Source organism: Pyrgilauda ruficollis, unplaced genomic scaffold, assembly GCF_017590135.1.
Source record: "Pyrgilauda ruficollis isolate IOZ18807 unplaced genomic scaffold, ASM1759013v1 scaffold38, whole genome shotgun sequence".
In the NCBI taxonomy this organism is placed as follows: domain Eukaryota; kingdom Metazoa; phylum Chordata; class Aves; order Passeriformes; family Passeridae; genus Pyrgilauda; species Pyrgilauda ruficollis.
The window spans coordinates 7,406,280-7,433,257 of NW_024525267.1; the positions used below are offsets into that span (position 1 = coordinate 7,406,280).

The 26,978-nt window shown below is 45.1% G+C and overlaps 1 protein-coding gene across 1 annotated transcript; it reads right to left on the reverse strand.

The window, feature by feature from the left end:
- Positions 1-678: 678 nt before the first annotated feature.
- Positions 679-2,109, reverse strand: LOC121358202 (inositol 1,4,5-trisphosphate receptor-interacting protein-like 1). Its single transcript, XM_041476160.1, has one exon. The coding sequence runs from the start codon at positions 2,107-2,109 to the stop codon at positions 679-681; it is 1,431 nt and encodes a 476-aa protein (XP_041332094.1).
- Between the last annotated feature and the right edge of the window lie 24,869 nt (positions 2,110-26,978).

Sequence of the window (26,978 nt, forward strand, 5' to 3'; positions counted from 1 at the left end):
TTTCTAACATGTAATCTAAATCTCCTCTTTTAGTACAAAACTGCCTTGTCCTACACCATTCTGACTGTGTAAAAAGTCACTCTCTTTTGGTTTTTTACAAGATCCCTTCCAAGTACTGGAAGGCTTCAATGAGGTTTCCCTGGAGCCTTCTCTTCTTCAGAATGAACAGGGAGGCTCACAGATGTAGTTTTTTCTCAAATATATTATTTATTGCCATCTTTGTACCAGTAAAGCTCACAGGAGGAATGGACTCTCTCAAAAAGGGCCATTTGCAGGAGCTGCTGGAGGGCAGCAACATTAAATACCACTTGGCAATGAGTACAGCTGTGGAAGGTGACCAATTATTCTTATTTCTCCAGTGCAGGAGCATGGACAATGGGGGAGTGTCGCCAGGGAATCAGAGAAACCAGAGCCTACCGCCTCAGGTCTTATACCAAATAATCTCCAACTCTGTGGTAGCTGAGCAGCTGCATTCCATGCCAAGGTGATGCATGGATGCTCAGAGATCCAGTGTTCATTCAAACACATCATTTGTTGTAAACTTTACATCAACTAAAGCTCCCAGATGGTCAAAGTATCTTTAGGATGATATTGGAAATATTTTCCTATAAACCTAACGAATTCTACTCTTCTACAGTACTACGATTCTATGATTCAGTGATTCTACAGTTGTCTCACTCAGAACCCAAAGTAGAGGTGATATTGCAGGTCATCATACTTCTTCAATGCCTCAGTGTGAGCGGCTGGATCCTGTGCCAGGTGCTGGAAGAGGTTCCAGGGCTGTGCCCCTTGGAAGGCTGGGGGCAAGGAAATCTCCTGGGGCATGTCCTCATTGTCAAAGAAGAAGTGCTTGAGGCATTTCTCCTCTAGGCAACAGTGCAGGTAGCGCATGGTGTCATCCACCCGCATGAGGAGATACTTGTTCTGCCATTCTGACAGAGGGATCAAGGTCAGGAGGTGCATGACCGTGGTTTTCAAGGCATAGATAGGAAAGTCTGAGCCCTCCAGAATGCGAGCACAGAGCCGCAGGCATTTGAGGTGGCAGCTGCGGGGTGGGGCCTGCATGGCGACATGCCTGAAGAACTTTGCCTCTGCCACGGCATAGCTCTCCAGCCATGTCGTGCTTGGGGGGAGTTGGGCCTCTGGAGGCTGGCTGCTCAGGAAGATGTCCGAGTCACCTTGCTGCACACTAAAAACTGTCTCCACAAAGAGGCTTCTCCCAGAGGCTTTCATCAGCTTCATCTTGCAGGAGCGGCAGGAGGGAAGCACCTTCATGCTGTAGCGATGGGACTGAGGCACTGCTGACCAGGCTGAGATCACAAATGTCTGGAACCAGAGGGCAATTTTCTCCCCATCGAGGTACGGGCCAGTGCAAAGGGTCTGTAGAAGGCTGGCCACCTGATTTCTCTTCAGCTCCTCCTCAGAGTGGTGGAGGAAGCACAGCATGTTCTGGTCAGCCTGTCCCGCAGTGCAAGTGCACACCAGCTCCACGCGGATGCGCATGCTCGTTTGTGGCATCTCCCCCATGGGGTCTGGCTCCAGGTGGAAGGCATGCCCACGGGGGGGCTTCAGGGGAACAAACATGCAGTAGACAACGTCCTCCTCCTTATGGGGACTCCATCCTTCACAGGCACTGCCCACCCCAATGACTGGTTCCAGCACCGGGAAGAAGCTGTCTGAAAAGAGATGGTGGGAGACTTGGAGAAGGTCACTCAGCAGCTCCTGCACCACCCGTCTCCTAGAAGCCAGCTTCGGCACTGACAGCTGGAAGCGTCTCGAAAAGATCCAGGTCATATTCATCTCAGGAGGATTTTCTTCCTCACTTTCTTCACTCTCTGAGTCCCTTCTGTTGTCCACCTCACAGACCCCTTTCCTGAGCCACCAGTAGAGTGCCAAGAGAACCATCAGAGCTCCAGCAAGGGCCCAGAACAGGCATTGCTGCACGGCAGTCCAGAGCACGGCTCCCCAGGACCCAACACCCTGCTCCATGGTCCTGAAGGCCAACTCCTGCAACATCTGAGTCCTCTGCTGGTTGAGGTCCTCATCCAGGTACACACTGAAGTAACGGCGGATGCATTGCTCAAGCCAGAGGAGGAATAGTATGAGCATTATGACCTGCAAGAGAAGGGAGAGGAGTGCAGCAGTGCTGAGAGGGGAAGGAAGGAAGAGAAACAAAGGGAGCTGGCAGTGAGGGAAGAAGGGATGAGAGACAGCAGGCAGGAAGGAGAGGGGGCTAGGCAGCTGGCAGGCAGCAAGCCTGTGCCCAGTCCCAGTGGTGGCACTGTGCCCTTTGCAAGGTGTGCTGGAAGGGGCTGGGCCCTGGATGCAGGGTCGGAAGCACTCTCTTGGGTGCCCGTGTTTGTGGTCCTGCCCTCATCCAGCGCAGCATCTGGCTGTGTGTGCGCACTTGATGTCATCCAGGCTGCCCTGGGGCAGCACTGCATGCTGCTCTCATTTATACCTGCCCTTCATTGTGATGTCCCTTGTGATGTCACTTGTAACAGAGACATCACGGCTAGGCCAGCCCACTGTACTGGGGCAGCATGGCCTTCATGGCCCTTGTTGTGCCATCCCTTGTGATGTCACTGGTACCAGGGACATCACAGCCAGGCCAGCCCCACCCCTCATGCCCACCCCAGCTCAGACCCTCACAATGGCCCCAAGAAACCCACCAAACACAGACTCACTGCTCCTCTGGGCCCATTCCAACAGTTCCACATCTTTCTTGGGCTGAGAAGCCCAGGCCTGGATGCAGGGCTCCAGTTGGGGCCTCCTGAGAGCAGAAGCATCTCCCTCAACCTGCTGCCCAGGTTTTTTTGGAAGCAGCCCAGGATTTCACTGGCTTTCTGGGTTGTGACTGCTCACTGTTGGCTCATGGCCAGCTTTTCATCCACAAGAACCCCCAAGTCCTTCTCTGCACCCCACACGCAGGGATGTCACAAAGGCCCAAGAGCATTCCCACAAGGACAGAGATGAGCGCCAAGGGAACTGATCCCATCTCACCACAAGGAATTTCAAGGAACAAAGCACCCAGGAATCGCATCATCCAATTTTATGTTTGCCAAGGGTTCAGGGGAGCTTTGTCCTGCTTTGTAAAGGGAGGCTCTGGGGGCCATTCCAGAGCAGTGGGTCTGCATTTGTTGGGTGTTGGGACTCAGGTTTCTTGGGGCCATTTTGAGGGTCTGAGCTGGGGTGGGCATGAAGGGCAGGGCTGGCCTGGCTGTCATGTCTCTGGTGCCAGTGACATCACAAGGGACATCACAATGAAGGGCAGGTATAAATGAGAGCAGCATGCAGTGCTGTCCTAGTCCAGCTTGAGACAGGGCGGGTGTGCACACAGGCCGGAGACTGCCTTGGATGAGAGATGGAGCACAAAGGCAGAGCTGTCAAACCTTTCTCTCTGTCCTGCTGAAGGCTGTGTCTGTCCTAATGTTGCTGGTCACGCTGGTGAAGACCATCCTCCAGAATGCAAAGGTGGTCAGTGATGAGCTGGATGAGGACACGCACCAGCGCATGCAGCACCATTCTGAGTTCCTCAACCAGCAGATGACTTGGATGCTGGAGGAGCTGGAACACAAGGCTGTGCAGCAGACTGGTGGATCATGGGGACCTGTGCTCTGGGCTGCCTTGCCACAGTGGCAGTTCTGGGCCATTGCTGGAATTTTGGTGCTGCTTGTGGTGCTCTGCTGGCAGCTCAGGAAAAGAGGCTATGAGGTGCTGCCCAGCTGGCAACTGAGCACTTCAAAGCTTGTTGCTCCCACACCCCATACCCCCATCCCCACTCCCACACTTCCCACTCCCATCCCCACACTCCTAAAGCCCTTTACTTTCCCACTGGAGTTGAATCTGAGGGTGAAATCTAAGTACAAACCTGTAAGATTAGATAAGAATAGGTTAGTAATTGTAAGCAATTAGAAGAATTTGTAAGAATGAAGAGTAAAAGAAAAACAAAATAAAAGTGATGCTTAATTCAGTTGATCACCACATGCTGACCAATGTCAGACCCTTTCCCAAACACCCATCAGCTCTCCTTCCAGGTTTATAAACTGGCCATCACCACCTATGGGATATCCCTTTGGCCAGTTTGGGCTGCCTTCCCAACAATGCTCCTGCCTCCCAGCTTTTTGGGTTTGTGTTTTTTGTACCTCCTCACTGGCAGAGCATGGGGCACAAAAAAGTCCTTGATTTTGGATAAACGTGACACTTAGCACCAACCAGAACATCAGTGTGTTACCAACATCATTGTCATACTGAATCCAAAACACAGCACTGGACCAGCTACTGACAAGAAATTAACTGTATCCCAGCTGAAACCAGAACAATATCCACTCCTTAATCCACAGCATTTACATCACGCCAAGTCTCCCACTTCCCAACGCTTTATCACCTTCCCCATTTATCTGACAGACATACAGACAGCCATCACTCCCTTGGTCTGTGGAACACCTCTGTCAAATGTCCATACAATTGCCAGCAAAACCTTGACCATGCATGTGGGGACAACAGACTCTGGGCTGCTGAAGGGGCAAGCCCAGAAAGTCCCCTGGGAACCTGCTTTTGGAGGTCCTGTGCTCCATGATGGCTTTGAAGAGCCATCTCCTAAAACCACGGGAGAAGGAAATGGCAAGCAGGGCAGAAGGATGACTTGGCTGAGCAGGGATCTTCTTATTTTCTTGCAGTTTCTCTATCCTCCTTCCAGCTGTTCTTGTAGATGGGTGTACCCTTTACTAACTTCCAGTCACCTGAGACCTTCTGGGTTATCTGGGACTGCTGATAAATGATTGAAAGGGGCTCAGGGAGCACTTCTGCCAGCTCCTGCACTATCCTTTTCTGGATCCCATCTGACTGCATGCACACATGTCTGCCTGAGCAATGCAGTATGTTGCTGACTGTTTTCCTGTCCCTGTCTTTCAGCTCAGGGGTCTGGGTACCCACAGAACAACTGGTCTTAGTATTAAAGACTGAGGCAAAAAAGACATCAAGAACCTCAACCTTTTCCTTATCTTTTGTCATTATGTCTCCCCGTACATCCAGTGAAGGATGAAGATTCTCCTCAGCTCTGCTTTTGTACTTGTAGAAACATCTTTTATTGCTCATGACTGTTGTAGCCAAATTAAGTTTCAGTTAGGCTTTTTCTATTTCTGATGTTTTTCTAATTTCAATTCTAATTTTGACCCTGATAATCTCATGATATCACTGTAGTCTTCCTGAATTGCCTGTCCCTTCTTCAAAAGGTCATGAACTCTTTTTTTTTTTCTTGAGTTTCAGCCAGCTTTCAGCTCCTGGAGATAGCCTACTCCTGCACCTTTAAGACTTCCTTCTTGAAGAATCTCCAGCCTTCCTGAACTCCTTTGCCCTTTCTGAACTCCTTGGCACTGCTTCCCAAAGGACTCTGTGAATTGATCTCTTAAACAAGAAAGAAATCTGCTGCCTGGAAGTCCAGGATGGCAGTTCTGCTAGCCACCATCCTTACTTCTCCAAGAACCAAAAACTCTATCATTTTATGATTTTTATGCGCAAGACTTTATTGCCAAGAAAGGATGCTACCTTGTAACAGAGGAGGGAAATCAGGCTTCCTTAGTTCTACAAACTTAAAAAAGACATTAGGTCTGTGTGAAACAAATATGTATACCCCAGCTAAGCAAGGCAAAGTTACCCTTAAGCGACAGCACAAAAGTTCAGTGAGATAATCACATTAGCATTACTGAGTTAGCCATGCATGTGAAGCACAATACAGCTCCTATTTCCTATTTGTCTGCCTTATGAATCTAAAATATTCATATTTTATTGTCTTGTGTTGACAGCAAACTGTTAGAACAGAAGAACGGCTGGTTTTGTGTTTGGAGCTTCATGTCTTATTTAGTGCAAGATTGAATGGCAAGCAGAATTAATCAGGTTCTCAAATGCACTTTGTCCAAGGTTGTTCACACTAGCAGTCCTTAAACAAGCTGGGAAAGGGAATCTGGTGTCCTTTCCATTGGCTGGGGTATATATATTCCACCTGCTCAAAAATCCTAAGGGAACTGAGCACTCAACTTGTCAGCAATTTTAAGTAAGATTTTAAGATTTAACCCAGTTAATGCCTTTCTGAAAAGCCTAGATTCCATGCAAAATATGCACGTGGCTGAAGCCTGCTGTGATCTGACAGTACCCTTCAGCTCTGTGCTGGTGCTGCTGGCACCAGTGGAAACAGAGATGCAGCCTATGCCCAGTGCCATGGGGAAGAGGCAGTGGGGAATATCAGCTTGGGACAAAGCATCAAACGGATCTGAAGCACTATTCATGCTTTAACAACCTTGGGTATTTCCCTGCAGTTTTGTAAAGGACTGCCAGCTAAAGACTAGAAATGCAATACGGTCTTTGTGCAACATCCTGGTCTGTGGGCCTGATGGAAAACCTGGGGGAACTTTTATGGCGTCATGCTGGGTTTTGACTGGGGAACCAGGAGTTTCCCCTGCCCCTGCTCCCCAGGTAGCAGCTTCTGTGGCTCCCTGCCAGCACCAAGGGAGAAAAGCTGTGTGTGCTCTCCACAGGAAGGGTTTCCCTGACGTGCTGCATGCCAGTCCCCGAGCACAGGTGGCCACAAGGAGCCTGGCAGCTGCCTCCTTTAGGGAATCACAGAAAGCAGCTTTGCCTCAAGAGCTGAGCACGGCGAAGGGCCCAGAGCAACCTGTCGTGCTGCCTGTCACACCTGTCAGAAGGAAGCTGTAATGAAAACAAGCAACTTTCAATAATGCCTCTGCATTCACTTGGAAATAATGAAAACAAGCACGAAGCAGCCAAGGAGCCCTTCTTGGGCTGTGTGTCACTGCTCCCTGTAGTCACACTGTCACCAGTCTGCCCTGGAGCAGGGTCCGCTCGGCCACAATATTCTGCTGCAAAATGTTATTGGCCCCACAAAGAGCTGAGGGCTAAAGGACCCCCTTAACATAAATTACTCTTAAAAAAAAGTATGGAATGATTTTGCAATTGTTTTTTCCATTTTTAAAATTGCTGTTGGAAGCTGCTTTTCCTACAGGACCTTGCAGAGCCCTTGCTTATTGAAGTGAGGAGCAAACTCCCTTCTTTGGTGGTCTTCATGGATCACCAGCCAGTCTCCATCCCCTCTGACTCCTCCACAAAAGCAGGAGTGTCATGGGCTCTTCATCCCATGTTTTCCATGAGAGTTTCTGCCCCCTGACTCTGCTAGGAACAGGCTGCACACTTATTACACAACTTCAGTGTGTAGTCATGCAGTCATGACTATCAGCAAATGTCTTCATCCCACAGTTTTCACTGTTCTTTCTTTATCTCTTCTCAGTTTGCAAGAAGTCCTGCTAGGAGGGAAGAAGAACAAAAAATATTTCTGTGGAGCTCTCTAAGTTAACTAATGATTTTGTGGGTCCTGTTGCTAGGAAAAAGCAGCCCCTGAAGAGCCATACTTTATGGCCCTGAAGGTTTTCACCACTTTTCAAATAAACCTGATTTACATTTCATGGGGACTGTGACACCCCTGACTACTCCAATAGCAGGTTTTAATGACCACATAAAATTATTAATTTATTTTTAGAGAGCATTTCACAAACTCAGCTCTCTTACTGCAACACAGCAAATCAAAAGTCTCTCTGCCTTGTGTTGGTTGCTCATTTTCCACATACTTCTCAGAAAATCTTGTTGAATCCCCACATGACACATTATGTGTTTAAATTAGTACTTAAGGAGACTATGGCAAGTTTATTGCTCTTATCTTTGTCGTTCACTGGGTGTGCCTGTCCCTTCCTCCTTTTTGTCTGCTGAATGAAACTGTCAGAAATACAGCTTTGCCACTGCAGGGCATTTGCAACGGCAGCAAAAGAATAAAAGAAGCATTTTTTTTCCTAATCTTTCTGTGCACTTTGTTATCGTCTGTCACTGCAAGCCTACCAAATTTTAAGTTTAGAAGTGCATCCTATAACAATTTCTTCCTACAGCACAAACCCAAACTATTTAGGCAAACTAGTGATTATTCTTCCACACCAAAATCAACATAAAGCAGATTAGAAGAATTAAATGCACAAGAGTGCACTTCTTTTATGATTATGCACCCTTAATCTTCAGAAGATGGTTAATTACATTTTAAGCAGCATAAGAGCCCTAACATATTTGTATGTTAATAAAAATTCTCACCAGGGGTTTAAATCTAACGTGTATTCACAGGTATAACTAATGGCATTTTTCAGTAATGCTGTGAAAAAATATGCCTGTAAGTTAGTACCTTCACACAGGAAACTGCTGGGAGTTTTTAATTTACTCTCTAACTATTCTCCTAATCATTCTCTTATCATGCTGGGATGGCTAAATGCATACAGATTATAATGATGGCATGCACCCACCACAGCAGTGTCAGTGCTGACATTTGCCAGTGCTTGAAGTCAGGCTGCTGCAATCAGAGCTCTGCAGCAGAGGGAAGCAGGGAAGGAACAGGGATGACACTGCAGACCTGTGGTTTCACAAGAACTCATGTTTAATGGTTTAAGGCTCATTCCAGTTCAGAAAGGGATTAGTCCCCACCTAGGACAGGCCCAAACATCTCTGTGATTCAGAGGTTTTAGGGCTAAATGTTAATTATGTCATTATTAGGAAACTATTAGGAAAAAAAATATCATGGAAAGGGTGATTCGGCACTGGAACAGGCTCCCCAGGGAAGTGGTGAAGTCACCTTCCCTGGAAGCATTTGAAAAACAAGTAGACATGGCCCTTTGTGATATGATTTTTGAGCATGGTGGCATTCGGTCATAGGTTGGAATCAATGACCTAGAGGTCTTTTCCAACTTTATTTATTCTGTGATTCACACTCAGAAATGTTGAAGGTTCAAAAAGCCTTCTTTCCTATAAATCCTCCTAAGTGAAGACAACACCTGTCATTTAGCTTTGCTTCCAGCCTCCAAGGAGCCAGAGCACTGGCATTCAGAGTGGAATCAGCATTCTTTCTCCAAACCTGCTCTTTGGAAATTTTAACTTTAGACAGTCCAGAATTTAGGCTAGGGTGAGACCCAGCCTGATTCAGGGTCAACATCCTCACTGTTTTCAACCCAAGGCAGCTTCAGTAAAGCGGAAGGTGTGAACCTCGAGAGGGGAAGAGGCAGCGTAGCAGAATGGGAAGCACGTTCTTTCCTCCTGGATTCACCCACTAGAGGGACCCGTTTCATTCCCTGAACGAGAGCAGAACGGAGCAAGCTCAGGGGAATCGGTACCATGGGGAAAGGGGAAAAGCAGGTGCTGTTGATACTTCCTGCAAGTGCTCAGGAATCGCCCTTCCTGGGATTTGTTTGTTCTGTTGGCTGCCGAGCATCATGACAGTTTCCTCTGGAGGGACCACCTGAGTTTCAGCAAAAAGAAACTTTACAGCTCAACTTTATTTTTCTCTGCTGTTTGGTCATTTCTTTCCACAGTGGATTTTCTTCCAATTTTCTTCCATGTCTACATCCCAAAGCAGACACTGTCATTCCAAAACATCCCCAGGGTATAAAAGATAATTTGGAAAAGGAGGAAAGAGCTGAACTTTTGAAATATGCTGCCTAATTATTAGTATTCCTCATTCTGAGCCATATTTGTGGCAAGGATGACTCATTGCCCTTGAACACCCACTGCCTATCTATTTCCTCTAATGTTGCTTTCCTTTTTGATTTTCCGGATACAGAGAGCTGACTGCTTATCTATTCCTACTGTTAAAATGATGCATAACTTCTGCATTTTGCGGATGGAAACATTATGGACACTGAAATGTCATCACAGCCCCATTTGCTCATCTGCTGTTATTTACTTTCCAGCAGAAAATATTTAGTACAAGGCACACACAATGCAGAAGTCAGCACAACATTCATCACATTGATACCAGGACGTACAATGCATGCTGCCACGGATCAACAGAAACAGTCTGGGCTGGAGGATTTACAGAGCTCCCCATCTCCCTTCAGGCTCTGTACAAATTTTCCCTGGCTGAGATGCTGTAGTTCTGGAAAGGAGCCAAGCCATGGCTATGTGCCAGTGGGAGTGGTTCTCCAAAGAGGAGGATGTAGGGATCTACTGTCAGAGTGACCTTCCTTCTTGTCTGGTGGATACAACCCTGCACTGGTTTCCTCCAAAGCTTGCCAGAGCCACCCCTGCGCTCTGTGCTCCCTGGGAGGTTTGCACAGAACTCCCTGTGTCATTACACTGGAGAGGCTTTTTGTGGATGCAGATGAGGCTCTGTTCAAAATAAGATATGTCTGGAAAAGCATTCTGAAGTCCTGCCACACCATCAGGTCACATGGAGCAAATGCCCATATCCCCAGAAGCATGTCCCAGAGAAATCAGTAGTCTAACAGGGATGGATTAGAACACTTCAGTCCTTCAAACCAGCAGCCTCAATGCCTTACACCTGTGCATGATCATGTGCTTTGATCTTTATAAACACCCCACAAAAGTTGCCCCATAGTAGAAGAGTTTCCACTTCAGTGAGAGAATTCAGCAAATGAATGCCACCCCTGGAGAGTTTTCAGGAACAGTAAGACCCCTTACAGTGGTTTTTGAGGACAATGAAACATGCTGACCAGGGTAGTAGTGGCGTCACCATCCCTGGTGGTGTTTAAAAAGCGTGTAGATGTGGCACTTGGGGACATGGTTTAGTGGTGAATGTGGCAGTGCTGGGTTAATGGTTGGACTTGATGATATTGGAGGTCTTTTCCAACCTAAATTACTCTATGATTTTTTTATAATACTCAGCCAAGGGATGATTCTTCCTTGACAATGAACTAGCAATAATGGAGACGCGGATTCTGTCCTTGGGTTCTATGGGGACTGTTTCTGTGCTTCTGTGAGAGTCTCCAAAAGAATGATTGATAATCTCTTGAAGGCAGGTGGTGGGGCACAGCAGGCAGGGGACTGTACCTCACAGGGCTTTAGTTCTCTGGAGGCTGGGAGATTGTCAGTGCATACCTGACTCCATCTTATTGCTTATCTGGCACCCACCCTCAGCCACTTTTTGAGAAAAAACCCTGCATTAGCTGAACCTTTGGTGACCATTCTGATATATTTAGTGCCAGAGATTTCCAGGAGATGCCAAAGGAAAATCTCATCTATCAGAGGATGATAAAACACAAATTTTGTAGTGTGATGGAACTCTTCTGTCTCACATTTCTTTCTTCTTAGTGATTCAGCTTTCTTTCAGTCAGCATGTGTGGAAACTCCTGGCTTCACATTTACATCAAGGTGCTCCTCAGTGCCATCAGAAAACTATCTTGGAGTGTTGAAAAAGAGCAAAACAACCACAAAAAGGTGTGGGGATGATAGCAAACAAACAGAGCTTCTTGGAGATCGTGGGGAATGGGTGCAAGGTGAAGGGATCTGGGACAAAATCCTCAGCCAGTGCCAGACTGGGGCTGAGCCTTGTTGCTCCCCTGAAGCCAGATCTGCTCCAAATAATTGTTTCCTTTTCCTTCCACGTGGTTCTGAATGTTTTAATATTTTCCTTTTGATGCCCTTTTCAAAGAAAGACTTTTGCCATATGGAAATCTGCAATTAGACCAGCTCTTGATTGCCTCATATCTGCCACATAAAACAAAGTCGGTCATTTTCAACATCTGAAGGCAGCTGGCTGGAGTGGTTGGATCCAGCTTCAAACAGCATTCACATTTGTTGGGCTTGTCCTCCAATCCCAGTTTGAAGATCTGCTTTTCCATAAAAAGAATGACGATTTTGTAAGTTTTACAAGAGTGGCTTCAAAGCAGGACTGAGGAATGATTTGCCAGGTCACATCAGAGATGTGTCCCCCATCAGTCCCTGTGTCCTCCAACTTGGCCCAGGGCTGCCAGACTCAGAAGGAAGAGGATACAGACATTTCCATATTTCCTCAGCATCTGCTATTTGAGATTTAGTAATTCCATCAACTGTACATTAATTTATTGTGGCTGAAGGGTGTGAGTTGTTCATCCAGAGGTACTACAAATTTCTGATATGTATGCATTCAAGAGCAGCATTTAAAAATCTTCTGACTCTTTGTTGCCCAGGGAAGTGGTGGATGGCCCATCTCTGGAAATGTTCAAGGCTAGGTTGGATAGGGCACTGGGCAACCTGGTCTAGTGGAAGGTGTCCCTGACCATGGCAGGAGGTTGGAATTAGATGATCTTTAAGTTTTCTTCCAACCCAATGGTTCTATGACTCTAAATCAACAGCTGCTGTCCTGGTCCCAGGTCAGATCCACATGGTGCCCTTTACCAGCTAAGGTGAGAAGGGAAAGAGGAGATCTCCATACTTAGAGTCAAGAGGAGAGAAATACCCTCAGATGGGAGGGGCTGTGAGTACCAATGGGAATCCTGATTCAGCCTGCATGCTGTGAATCACCACTGGGGCAGTGAGCAAGAGTGGAAAAAGTGATGGCCATGGATTCAAATGCTCAAAATGGCTTTTCTGCCTGCTCTTCACCTCCTGCTTCAGGGACTGCACCTGTTTCTCTTGATTGCAAATAACTTGCTTTTGGAGCAACCCATGTGGAGTCTTTTTGGATATGGATGCACACAGAAGATGGGAAATAAAAATTATGGAAATATAAGGCATTTGGAAAACATTTCAAATTGAATACCAGTTTCGTTAATGTTGGATTGCTGGTGTTCAAGGTGACATGACACAATGACCTAAAACAAGTCCTCCCCTTTTGCAGACACGATGTAAGTATTTTCAGTTGTGTAAAAACTTCATCTGAGTGCAAGCTGTGGTCTGGAAATCTCTGCTCCACACAAGGAAGGGATTTGATTGTGACACCTAGAGAGCAAGAGGTTGCAGATTTCCCATTTTCATCCCCCAACCCTGCTCCATTTGGATGTAAATAATTCTTTCCTTCTCCTCAGGGTCCTTTCACTCTCACCTTCCTTTCACAGCCCTTTGACTGAGACTAAGGCAAAAGCTGTTACCTGAAAATTTACAAAAACAAAGAATCAGGAAGCAAGCACGGGGTCAGCATCAGTCTTGCCAGAGATTTGCCATGACTATGAGCAGGTCACTTAATCTTATCTCAGCACCACAAGTGATAGAGGCCTCACTGATATCATATTAATCTGTAATCAAAGCTTCACTTAAGAATTACAGGATTAAACTACTGCAGTAACCTAATATTCTTCATCTGTACGATCCCTTTTTTCCAAGAGCTCATGTGTATTATTGTCATTTTCACGTTTATCACTTGGAGAAAATGCCTTTTGTCTTTTAGTAAGCTCAAGCATATATTTCCTGTGTCACTCTCCCCCACACTATTATTTTAAAATCTAAATACATTTTCTAAAGGTTAGGACATGTATAATTAAAATCAAGTTGGCAGCAAAGAACTATTTCATTCATTCCATATAATCCTTCAGTGGGAAAGTGGGTGGGGAATTTGAACTGATCTCACGCTTACTGGCAACAGCAAGGCTGAGGTCACAGACATGACTAGTGGCACTGACTGTTCATTGTGACATTTGTTACGGGAGCTTAATTGTTCAGAAGTTTCATTCAGTACTTTCCGAAAGCGAGGATTTGTAAGGTAATTCCAAGGAGCATCCCAGAAACACAAATCACTTCTGTAAGTCATGACTTTTGCACTCACACTGGGAATTGAACATTGTAAGAAGTGTAGATACTGCTCAGCACTTCTACTACTCATAATTTTTCTTTTCAGCATTTTAACTTCCTTCAGTTATATATGAAGTAGCTCCATTCTCCTTGCAGACTCCTACCCAATATCTTGTAAAAGTAAATGAACTTTAAAATTGGAGGTAGCTCTCCAGAGAAGTAATTCAGCAATAATTTAGCCTATAGAAGTTCCCAAGTCTGTAATTTATTGATTTAGTTAACAGTTTGTACTGACTAGATAACAGTTTCCTATCTTATTACTCTCTGTTTTCATTATATCCCACCTGTCTGGTAGAAGGAATATCAATCTTTAGAAGCTTACAATTGCTAAAAGTAGCTGTTAAATATCTCAAAACTTGCCTTTACTTCATTTTGGAGTTTCAAAGTTTCTTATTTGGAGGATTGGCAAATCGTTAAAAAGATTTACTTTTCTTCACAAGGAAAACAAAAAAAAAGAAAGAAAGAAAAAAAAAAAGTAATTGTTCAGTCGAGCCTCCAAAAGGGAGGCAGACAGTTCTGCATTTCTGGTACTTGCACAAATCCTCAGCTGTAGTTCCCATCCAGCCTGCAGAAAGTGTTGGTCACATCACCGTGCTCTCTCTGCAGCAATAAATGCAGATGAGGTGTGGTTGCCTAGAGGATGGAACAGCAGAAGGTATCAATGCACTTTATGATGCTTGGCAGGAAAGACAGACTACGTTGTACAGCTTTTTTGAGATGGACTAGAAGTTGATCACTGACACTTGTGGCTGAGAAAAGGTTTCACAAGGTCAGAGCTGCTAAAATTGAACTCATAAAGAGGAAAATGTGAGGACAGTGAGGATAATAGAAAGCAAATGTTGGGTACATTTGGGTTTGTGAAACTGCTTTGTTTCAACAATACTCACAAATTCTTTGTTCTTGGTTTTGCAGGATATTAGAATGATTAGGTAGTTAAAAGGCTTGTGAAAGTGGCTGTCTAAATTGAAAAGGAAAAAAAAAATCCAAACAGGTATTGAAGTCAGAGTCCACATGCATGTTGCAATACTGAGACATTCATCAGGAATGCTCTTGTGCTCCCACAGAGATGCCTGCTCCATGCTATAGGAACTGGAAAACACCCTCACTCTGCTGACCAGTCACACCTCAACAAATGCTGAGGAAGCTTTCAAAGCTTACATTTTTAGGTAAGAACAATAAACAAGCCCTTCTTCAATTCATCAATTACTGCAAGTTAGATTTTTACCCAAGTTTATGAGTTCAGAGATGGCTTATCTAATGAAGAACAGAAAGAAGTTAATAACACAATTTTCAGCAGATTTTTAGGACCAATTGTCCCATATGGCTAATGCCTGCGGTAGTAAGCCCTTCTTCAGAGCAAGGAGAACACAAGACTTACACTATAAGTCTCATGAGGAAGTTTGCCAGCTTTCCATTGCACCTGTTGGAGAGCCAGTTCTTCATCTAGCTCTGTATAAAACCAAGAGCAGTTTCTTCTTCATTAAGGCAATGGCACTATTCTGTAACAAACCATACCAAAGCAGACCAATGCCACCTCCTGATAGAACTACCTGCCCAAATTTGCCTGATTTTTCAAATGTTCAATACAAACCTAGGTATTCTATTCTAACCTACCTTTAAACAGAGCACATTGCTAGAGCTGAGGCTTTGCCCTCCGGCAGGCTCTGGCTCTACCATTGCTCACATCTCACCCTCAAAGCAGACCTCTTGGATTCTCTTCTTTTGGGATGGTTCTCATGAGTTAGAAGGCCATATAGGGGTCTGCACAGATGCTCTACACTGGTGTGTAGTGGCTATCCACTCATCAAAGCCCAAATACCAGTATCATCTTCTCTGGCCTCTCTTCTATTTAGCCCCCTGGACTAAAACCCACACAATTCTTTTTAACTTCCCAGCGTGCCAAAAGAAAGAAAATAGGTTCCTCCCTCTACTCCTCCATTTCCTGATGTGTGTGATGATCAAGTGACTGTTCTGCTCCTTCTGCCATAATTTTGAGACTGAGGACCACAGGAGTCCAGACACATTAGCAAGCTGATGTTGAGCTGCCAGACTCTATCAATTAGTGCAGTAGTTTCAGCCCACATATCAGATACCTTCTCCTAGACTGTAGCACTGACAAACTTTAAGATGTGTCAGAGATTCCTCACTCAGAAAATTGAGCAGTGTGTGTTGTCCCTGGCCTTTTTTGCAGGACTTCTTTCACTTCTTTCCAAAATGACCTCTTTGTTGTGAGTCTGTAGGGTCTTAGTGAGGCTCTTGTTGTATCTCAATGTTTCCTTCTTCCAAGAAAGTCGATGTCCCCAAGCAGAGTAAAGCTGTTGCCCTTTACATGGCAGAGCACATGCTCAGACAATAAGCAACACACTTCTCTGAGCACCAGCCAACTCATAAACCAGTCCCTGGGAGCTTTGCCTGCTTCTTTCCCTTCTGAAGCAATCAGAGAGGATGAGCGTTCACAGCCCCACTGCCTGCACACCCAGCAGCACAGGAGTAAGCAACACACTTCTCTGAGCACCAGCCAACTCATAAACCAGTCCCTGGGAGCTTTGCCTGCTTCTTTCCCTTCTGAAGCAATCAGAGAGGATGAGCACACCCAGCAGCACAGGAACACAGCTCTGGCTGAGGCAGCCTGTGTGACTCAGCTCTGCCTGCAAATGTGACAACCTTTGTTAGGAAGAAAACCTAGGGGTTTGGTACCGAAATAAACTCAACCCTGAGTGCAGGTGAACTGCCTGACATTATCAGGCAGGCTGTGTACAGCAGTTTCAGCTCTCCTCTACCAAACTTTTTCTTAACTGTCTAGCTTAACACCCCCGAAGCCCTCTGGCCAGCACATTCCCAGGTATGAACCGAGAAGTCTGAGCTGTGCTCTATCTTTTTCTGCTGAAAAATGCCCTAGTTTGAACTTTCCAGCCAGTTATTCCAAGCTGTGGTAGCATTAATCAAACTAATGATATCTGGTTATCTGCAGGAAAATCAATATTGTATGGCACAAAAAAGAATCCCACAATTAATAGTGTACTGTACAGTTTCTGTGTTCCTGTACTAGTCTGAACATATTATAAATTACTTATCTTTTTTTTTTTCATTCTTTTTTTTTTTTCATTCTGTCTGCTCCCTGGAGGAGAATGTGGTATAATGAGGGTTATTGGGACCCTGCAGCCATCCAAGGATAAGATAGCTTAGCTGTTGGCTTTGCTGCATTACTCATGCAAGGTTATTATGGTCATGGATGCCAGTGACAGCCTCGGGTCTCTGTTCTGCCCAGACACTTCGTGCAAACTGTTTGTATTGAAATAACAACTCCTAGGATAAAGCCCTGGAGAAAAGAGATTGCAGATCTAAATGAAACCACAGTGACCTGTGGTTTGGGGAACACCAAATCAGCTGCATCAGAAAGGAGAACATCCATCACCTCAGTCTGCTCTTTTACTTTAGAAAAGAAAAAGAGAGCATGGGGCTCTTCTCCAAACAATGCTATGGTCAGGAACTGGTTTATCTTAAATCTGTCTGCAGAGCCTGCTGCTGGGTTTATGACTGTGACTCTTCAGCCATCCAGCAGCAATAAGAATAATTTAGTAACCAAAAATTGTCTTTGCATCCCAGTTATGGCTGTTACCTGTGAGTTTTGAGTCACTTGCTGAAGCCATGATTTAACACGTTTCTGTACTGCCAAGAAAAAATGCTGTTTGCTATGAGATGTCCCAACCCTTCCCCATCTTTTCCAGCAAAAGACATTGTTGACCAACTAAGACAGTAAAAAGATGCTAAAATCTAGGTGAACCCAAGAGCAGGATACTGGCTAAGAAGACACTGAACATGTCAGATGTTCTTAATTAGACACTTTGATTCAGGAGCTTTGTAGAGGAGGCTCATTGCTGATGACAATGCAGTGACTTCAGTGACACATCCAGATTTTTTCTCCATTCTCCTTCTAGTTTTACTGGTGTCTTGGAAACAAGGACATAGAATCATGATGCCCTTTTCCACTGCAGTGATGTTTTTCTCTAAGTTTTTTTTTGCTCTGGGCTCTCTCCAGGGGCCCTCAGAGGGGTATCTTCAACCTGTTTACTTGGGTCAAACAGACAAACCCTTGGTGCTGTGACCCAGAGGTCTCTGAGCAGTGGTGGGACACAGAACTGAAATCAGAGACAATCCCCCGGCTGCAGCATATGCTCAGAGCCACAAGAACCCTTCATATTTCCTCTTTCTGCTGGGAAAAGCCTTTGGTGAAGATCGGATGTGTTGTGGTTTTAGGCTCAGCTGGAAATGAGGCACCACACACCTGCTTGCTCAAACCCCCCTCTCTTCCCCACTCCACCCTGGTGGAATGGGAAGGAGAATCAAGGTGAAATCTGTATGTTGAGATAAAAGCTGTGTAATTATTGAGAGTAAAATAAAATACAGCAATAATGATAAATGATAATGATAATATAAAGGGAGAAAACAAATGATGCATGGTGCAATTGTTCACCACCTGCTGATCAATGCCAGAACTGATTCCTGAATCCAGACTGGGTGCTCTTCCAGGAAACTTCCCTGGTTTAGATACTGGGCATGACATTCTGCGTTGTGGAATATCCCTTTGGTCAGCTGAGGTCACCTGAGTTGCAGCTACACTTCCTCCCAGTGTTTTCTGTGAACCTCCTCACTGTCAGAGCCAAGTCCATGAGACAAGGGAAAACCCCAAAGTCCTTGACTTAGGATAAACACAATTTAGCAAAAAACCCAAAACATCAGTGTGCTATCAACACCTTTCTTATTCTGACTCCAAAACACAGCACTGTGAGCGCTACTGAGAAGAAATTAACTCTGTCCTAGCTGAAACCAGGACAAGGTGACAGCTGGAAGAAGTGCCCTCTGCCAACACATGGGTCAAGGGAATGGGACAGGTGGCATCCAGACCCAGCCACATCTGGACCCTGTTCACAGTCTAAGGGGAGAGGCAGGAGAACAGAGAAGCAAGTCCTGCAGACTGCTTTAGGAGGCAGCTCTGCTTAGATCCTCTGCTTCCCTTGTCATGTGGTTTGCATTTGTCTTTTTTTTTTTTTTTTCATGTGGAAATACTGCTTTTAAAGCCATCAGCAGGGATGAGTGTTGTGGCCATGACATCATTGCCAGCATGCTTCTCCCACCTGCAACTTGGCAGCTTTGACAAAGTGGGAAATCCCAGGGGGACTGTTGCGTCTTTGGCAGGTTTGTTCTGTTCTTGCTTGCAGGCAGTCTCAGTAAACAGCAGGCAAAGGTGTCAGGAAGGAGGAAGCAGTAGAAGGACTTGGAAAAAGAGGTAAGTTAATTAGAAAGAGGCAGCATCAATTACTGTGACATTTAATATCAGTTTTTTTCCTTCTAATAGAGAGCACACTGATTCCTTTGGAGAAATCTGCTATCAGCTTTGAGCCAAATGCCCAACAAACATGAGCTAGCACAAGCCCTCTGCAAGTCCATTATACCCTGTGAAATTATCCCTGCTGCAGACCTGGCCTTGTCAGTGCTCCACAGCCCTGTGGCTGCCTTGGCACACCTCTCTGAAAGCACAACGCAGACACCTTGCAACTTCATTAGACAGGTTTATTGCTTATTATAGGATCCTTTGGTTTTATTCAAACCTTCATTAGGGCTTGTCATAGAAAGGCTATGTGTTAAAAAAAAAAAAAAACCAAAAACAAACCAGAAACAAGGACAAAGCTTTCCTGCTACTGAGTCTACTAATGAGATCTGGGCAGATAAATAAGAGACAAAGCAAAGCAAAGAACTCAGATGTATTTCCACTGCACTGCAGCCAGGAACAGTGTTTGGAGCAGGAGTAGAAACACTCCCACTGACCTCCCTCCAGCTGTGCCAAAGAAGCAATGCAGGTTCAGTCATGGCCCCTTGGGAACCTCCAGGACCACAGGGACTTCACCAGCTGCTTCACATTGAAATTCAACCTGTTTGTTCCCTGTTGTCAAGTTCCTGACCAAAACCTTGTCTAGAGATGTCTGTACACACTGTCACCACCGCTGTGAGTGCAGGGTCCTCAGACAGCTATGACCAACTGGGTGTCCAAGTCCCAAAAGAGTGGTCCCACACTCTTACATTTAGCACTCATGCTGTCCATCCTTTGTGCACTTTGAGAGTGTTGCATTCAGATGGATCAGTTTGGAAAGATATGGGTTTGTCTGATTGTTTGCAAACTAAGAAGGAAGCTCACTGTTGTTTAGGTCTTAATTCTGATTCCTCTTGAAGCTCTTTGCTGCCTGCACAGGGGCATTGTCTCTGGCTCAGAGCTCTCACTGGCCAGTCAGTAACAAAATAATTTGTATGGATGGCAGAGTTGCAGATGATCTCCTGAGCATTTATTAATTCTGCATTTCCACTTCTAAACAGGCCAAGAAGCTTTTCCTCCTCTTCATTTTCCACCTAAATGCTTCAGCTGCTGGAATGAGAGGTCAAACTAGAAGCATTTGTACCCAGCTGTGGGCAGCTCTCTCCTGCCCACATGCTGTTCTTCCCTGTCATCCCAGGAGATGAACATTGTGTGGCATCCTTGGCCATTAGCAAAACCTTGCCAAGGAGATTTCCCATGGAGAATCGACAAATTCAGCTGTCACTTTCTCACAGCATCTGCAGCAAGAGCTCTGGTTGAAAAGAGATATTTTTATCCTGGAGGTACTTGGCCAACTGGCATGGGGCTGTCCCCGTTGCCTGAGGATATAAAAAGCAAAGCAGAGGTCTAGAGTTCCCAGTACCATCTGTATTTTGGAAACTGCAGCTGATGTCCTCTGCAAGGAAAGGGTGTTCTCTTCTTTGTGAGCCAATGTCATGTCAGTCAAAACTGCCCCTTTTGAAAATGTATGCACTGTGCTCAGTGAATGTGTTCTGAGCCTTTCTAAGGAGTAAAATATGTATCAAATAACATCCCACAGTACCCCAGGGAAATGGAAGAGAGTGGAGCTGCCCTGGTATGTATTCTATTAGGTGTGCCTGGCATGCACAGGCATAGTATAGAGCCAGTCCTTGGATTCTTCCTTGCTTTCTGCTGCTTCTTATTATCTTGAAGGAGAAATGCTCTAAGTGGCTCAGGGAGTCAGAGACAGCTACTGCAGCCATCATCAGCTCCAAATCAATAATGGATACCATCCAGAGATGCTTCAGGATGAGAGGCATTTCACTTTCAGAAAACCAATTCTTGAAGTGAAGCAGCTGGCATTCTTAAAAAGACAATGAAACAGCAGAGTGGGGTAAAAAGTATTAAGAAAAGAATGTTCATCAAAAAAGTTATTGGTCACTTCATAAAGAGGAGAAAATAAAAGGCCAGCTTCTTAATTAATTAAGGCCTGTGCATAAAATTTCTGGCCATAAAGGTCTCCCTGCCCTAAATGCAGGGCCCAGTTTAACAAGTGAATCTTTGGAGTTGCCAAGGATGGTCCCAGTGGTCACTCTCACACACTCAGGTACACACACACAGGGTGCTGACCACATCCAAGAAAGAAGACTTTTCTGCCTTTTGCTGAATTAATTTGAAGCCACATCATCCCTGGCCCTGGGTGCTGACAGGGTGGCACAGGGAAGGAGGGTGAGGAGCCAGGACAGACTGAGCTCTTCTGCTCCCAGAAGAGCTATTCTGCTCCCAGAGAGGTCCTTGGCTTCTTGCACCTGTCCAGTCCTGAGCTGTGTCACCAGTTGCTTCTTCTAAAAACTCAATAACTGATGCTTAAGCTCCAGTGCAGTTTAAGGCACACATGCTGACTAGGGTTTAAATGTGGGTTTCATTCAGTTGTATGCCAGTTAATTACTAGGCAAGGACTGTGTTTTTGTACAATGAGCTGCACCTTGCTGATCACTCTTTACATTTACGTGTGCTGATGGTGTGGAAGTTTTTTACTGTGTATCTAAGAATTAAGGATTTATCTCCATGAGAGCAGCAGCTCATCCAGTGAGGGATGAGCCACAAGGGCTGATCCAGTGGCTTTGCCTCTGCCTGACTCAGAGAGGAGATCCAGGGACAACTCCTGGTTGCGACACTGGCCCTGGTCTGCCCTGCACAACTCTAGGAAAATCTCCTCAGGCTCTCATGGCATGAACAGACTTTCTGTCAAATGAGATAATATTGTCTCCTTTGAATGGGAAAAAGCTTTACCACAGTTTGCAATGCTGGGTCACCTGCTCTTGATCTTGGGAGCCTAAGGAAAAATTACTGTATACAAACAGCTCCAATAACTACTTTTGTAAATTCAGTAAACAGAGTGGTTAAAAATTATACCCTCAGAGAGTATCCAACAGTGTACCCTTTTAAGATTGGAAATGAGTTCTGGATTGTCTAGTAAAAACAGCTTTTAACTAACAGGATGGAGTCTAATGAGAGATCAATGTCTATTGTGGGAGAATTATCCTCCTCCCCAGGAAGTCAAAGGAGACATTTGCCACTGTAGGGAGTGCTGAGATTCGGGAAGTAGGCAGGGGAAAAGAAAAGGCTTGATTTTTGGTTATCAGCACCACTCTGCAGCCCAACAGGAAACTTACTCAAAGACCAAACCTATTTCAGATCCCGATTTCAGCATTTAGCCATTCTGTAGAATCTTTAATTAAATGTACAGTGCATGTTAACATAAAAGCTAATAAAACACAATGAAACCCAAATAACAATCATTCCTGAGGGAGTCTGAAGGAGCCTCCCTTGGCAGGCTTGAGGCAGAGCTGTCATGTCAGTGGGAGCTGCACATCCCTGCATGTAGCAGAGCAGCTGTAAAAGGATGAGTGAAGAGGAGAAGTCCAAAGTGGAGGAGTTTGTGACCCCACTGCAGTACTGCAAGCTCCATGTATATAAAGCTAGATATTTACAAAAAAAAAAATAATAATTAAAAAAAATAAATAAAAAGGTCTCCTCTCCTAACTACATTAATCAAAGCAAAACAGGTGGAACGTGAAAGGCTCCAACCTGATCATTGGGTATTTCTAAATGAAAGAACCAAGTCTTTGAAAGGAGAAAATGTGTAAGTGCACCACATCTTGTAACAGCACTGGGGAAGGATTCTGTAGAGAATCATCAGTTTCCAGCTGTGCAGGCAGCTATAAATTACAGCCAAAGGCCAATTTTGCTATTGACCTAACTGGCCATTGGGTGAGATCACCTATTGCACCAATGAGTTATGGTGGTTAATTCTCCTGGTTATGAAGTTGTTTCATCTTGTTAGGCATCTACAAAGAAATAAATATAACCTTTGTCACATTAAATTGCCAGTGAGTGAAAAGGAAATACCTGGGGAATAAATCTGCAATGAACTGTTTGTGGGAGGAGAAAGGCACTGAATGTGCTCATGTGTGCAGAGGGTGATTGATGGGAAAACATGCACCTTTCTTCAAATCTTTTCTTGGATAACATACTTCACACAAGCAATCACTAAAACTTTTGCACTTCTCTGGGAAAATTCCTGAACATGGTGATTTGTTCAGAACACAATGCAGGGATATAAAGGCAGAAGATTAAAATTCTTGTACGGCTTTAGGCTTGCCTTCCTCTAGGCTTGGCCTCTCTTCACCATCCTGGTTTACAGGCCCACCAGGGACAGCTAGGTTAATTGTTTTACAAATCAGTTTTGGTGGGCTCAAGAAGCTTAATTTTACTTTAAAGAGAATCAAGTTTTGCACATGAAATGGGAATGTGAAGGTGGATTCAGTGGCTTTTTAAAGTCTTTCCCAGCTCTGTTGTCAAAAATTTGTTTGACCTTCCTTCTGAGGAAGCAGCAGTGGGGGTGAATGGCTACAAAGAGGGGCAGCAGCTTGTGCTCTTCTTGCAGGGTCATTTTTGTGTTCTGATTATCCAAGTGCTTCCATGCCTTTCAGAAGAGTAGCATCCCAGCCATTTCTACCCAGATGTGTGACAATGGAATGCATCACCATTACCTGCATTACCTGCTCATGTTCCTTGACTAGTTCTGCTCTATAAAGTGTTGGTAATGCTGTACTCTCCTCCTTAATGCATTTGTTTCCTCTATTAACTGTATATTCAATTATGTTGGAAGATCTCATTCTGAAACTGGAAACCTCCCCATGCACAGCTTCTCTGCTGCTGACCTTCTTCAAAGTCATGAAGACAGTCTGTGTCCTTTAGGGATTTCTTCTCATCTGGAATTAATAGCTTTCTTCCCAGAATAATCAAATCTCTTGCTCCTCATCATATATTTCCTAAAAAAAGTTGGTCCACCCAGGTTTGGAGCCTTTTCCTAGGCTTGGAGCACCCACTGTTAAAGTCCTTTTGTCTCACAGCAGGCACCACTTTCATCAGGAGATCTCTGCTGGAGGCACTAAGGGCTTCCTGAGATCACTTCCAACCTGTAGTTTTTTCAAATTCCATGATGCTGCCCTTTATCTGGGAAAACCCAAATGGTGCATGTCACATATGGGAAGGAATCTAGCAGCTGCCTGCTAAACTCCATGAACTGGTTTCCTGCAGATCCCTTTAGCCTCTTACCACCTCTCAGTGGTATTAACTCAGATGTGCCAGGATGGCAACCAGCTCCAGTCTGGGAATCAGCCTGACTCAGTGAAGGAGCCTGATGGAGGAACAGGAATGATAAATCCATCTGGACCCCAGAGCTGTATGACTTCCCTGACCCGAGCTGTGGCACTGCCCAGTGCAGGCTGTGTAACTCCTTCATCCCAACAAACCCAAGGAATCTCTCTCAGATGGAGCAACACTGAGTTCCATCATGCAGGTGATGACTGGAGCTGAATCACCTACTGACTGGCCAAGGCCACCTTGGCTGGGTCAAGGCAGCTCCCCAAGACTGCAGCAGGGAATCAGACCTGGCAGCAGACACAGGAAGGACACAGGCCTGTGCCAGGGTCCCACTGTCCCCAGGGCTCTCCCAGAAGCCAGGCAGCAGTTCACATGTCCAAAGGCAAGCAAAGGCTAGGATTGCTCATCGTTTCAGTGACAAGTAGAAGCTTCTTGCACCTCTTTTCCTAACTCTGTGCATTCACACACATTATTTATAGCCCCATTTCTTTCCTAGGGCTATCCACAAAACAGAAATGTCAGATTCTCATGCTGTCGGGAGGGAACTCAGCATCCTATTTTGGACCAAAGCATATATTAACATCTAAGCCTGAAATCTTTGACACTTGATTTATCATGGCTGAGTTTTCTATACCCTGAAAACTTCTAACTCAGTCCTCCAGGAGGAATCCACTCTGTGAGTTTTCCCCACAATGGACTATAGTCACTTTATAGCCCTGTTGCATCTCTGCAAGAAGAACAAACAATTGTTTTCCTTTGAAATCCTGGGGTGTCTTCCATACATATCATGATGGAGGCATTATTTTGCAAAACAAACTAATAAGTTCTACACCTGGATTTTTTGAGTTGGTTTGGGGTTTCTTGTTTTTTGTGGTTTTTAAAGTAAGATTTAGGCCGGAAACTGCAAAACAACACAAAAGATCAAAATTTGTAGTTTCTCACAGAATGGGGAAAGACGAATGCAATGAAATCATAATTTAATCTCCTGTAAACAACTTTGTGGATAAATGCAATGAGATGTATCCTGCATATGAATACTGCCAGGCAGCCCTTTATAGATCTTAAGCTTGTATTGATCTGTGCATCCATAAAAGCTCTTATTCGTCAGGCATAAGAGAACAGACTCAGTATGCATGACCACACATGCCAATGTCAATGGAGCTATAAAGCTGCACCCTCAGAAAAATAAATTGTAAGTCAGATTTTAGTTCAAAAGAATGGAAATCTGTGACATTAAGAATTAAAAATCAAAGCCTCCTGACCCAGATTAACTTTCTTTGCTCAATCACCCGTACATAACATGCTCTAAATCAGCTCCTGGAGATGTCCTTTTGCATGTTTTTCATGATTAATTGAATTAAGCAATTGATTTGTATAATATGACTCACTTAGAAATAAAGACACACCAAACTGACAGCATGCACACCATTCAGGTAGCAACAAATCACAGGTCCTGCAGTTAATCTCACCCCAGGCCTCCCGGGCAATGCAGATTTGCTATCTCCTCTCCAGAGCACAGACTCCCAGAGTGCCTGTGCAGGCTCTGCGTGTGTGCAAACCAAACAAACGTGCACACACACGCCCTGCAAACTCACAAAGAGCTTCAGTCATTGCAGTGGTGATTCTTTCTGTGGCTGATCTATAGATGCTCTGCTGAGCCCCAATTTGGGGCTTGTAGGGTTTGGAAAAAGGGTGAGAAAACAACTAAAGATGGGTTCCTTTGAAGTCAGGCAGGAATAGGGGAAAGCATCTAAATTATTAAAGTTGGCAGTGGGTGTTTAGTGATCCCTGGCCTAGAGTTAGAGTAGGACTTCACATTGCCATGGGTTTGGGTCACATTTTGGTCTTTACTAGCAAGATGTGGTTTTAAGGCCCATAGGTTTATCTGGACAGAGCTGGAAAGGTGCACTTGATGGGATAAAGATCATGCAGCAGTATGTGGGGTTCTTCAGAGTCAAACTGTGTGAGTGCTGAGACATACAGAGGGGGATAAAGCAGAATGAAGGTGACAGGAGCCCCCACAGACCCACGTTTGGAGTCAGTGATAAGGAGTGCAGAGCCAGCCAGAACAAGGTCAGAGCAGCTGCACTCACCTTGCTCTTCAGGCTTGGATTGGAGGGTCTCCAGAAGAGGACAAAGCTGAAGATCAGATGTTTGACTGAGCTGAGGCCAACAAATGGCTGAGTGAGATCCTCAGATCAGCTTTTGATGCAAGCAGCCAAGTCTTGCTGGCTGCACCACAGCCCAGCACACAACAGGTAGCTCCCAGCTGGGTGCATGAAGGATGTCCAGTAGCATGGAGCAGCCTACATTTTCCAGCTTCCAGCAGACACCAGCAGTCTCCCAGCCCCTTTCCCAGGATGATTCTGGTCTTACCAGCAATGTGAATCCTTCCATGGTGCTAAAAGCTATTGCAAGAGCCCTGGGCTGCCAGGGAACATGGATGGCTAACACCAGTGGGAAGGGATGACCTTTCCTTGGCCCAATTATTTTGATGTTTAAAATGAGGATCCAGAAATAAGAGTTCATAATTTCCTTTGCCCGAGATCATTATGCAGCAAGAAATGGGCAATGCTGTGAATTATTATAAACTGGCATCAGACCAAGACTGCTCTTTTCCCCTTTCTTTTGCTTCCCAGAGAAACATCCCCATTCGTGTATTGAAGCAGCAGCTTTTCATGAGAAAATAGCATTTTTATGCCTGTCAAAATTTCCTTTCATTTATGCCAAGAAGTCACGACTGATGCCATGTCTCCTTTTCTCCTGGGTGTGAATCTCTTTCCCAGCACCAGCTAAGTGGAGGCAAGAGTGAACTTTATCTTTCCTGTCAGCTTGGCTAGACATTACTGGGAATGGGAACAGGCAAGATCCCATT

Bases quoted from the DNA above. Each gene is read 5' to 3' on its own strand.
- LOC121358202 (XM_041476160.1), bottom strand. From the start codon at position 2,109: ATGCTCATACTATTCCTCCTCTGGCTTGAGCAATGCATCCGCCGTTAC.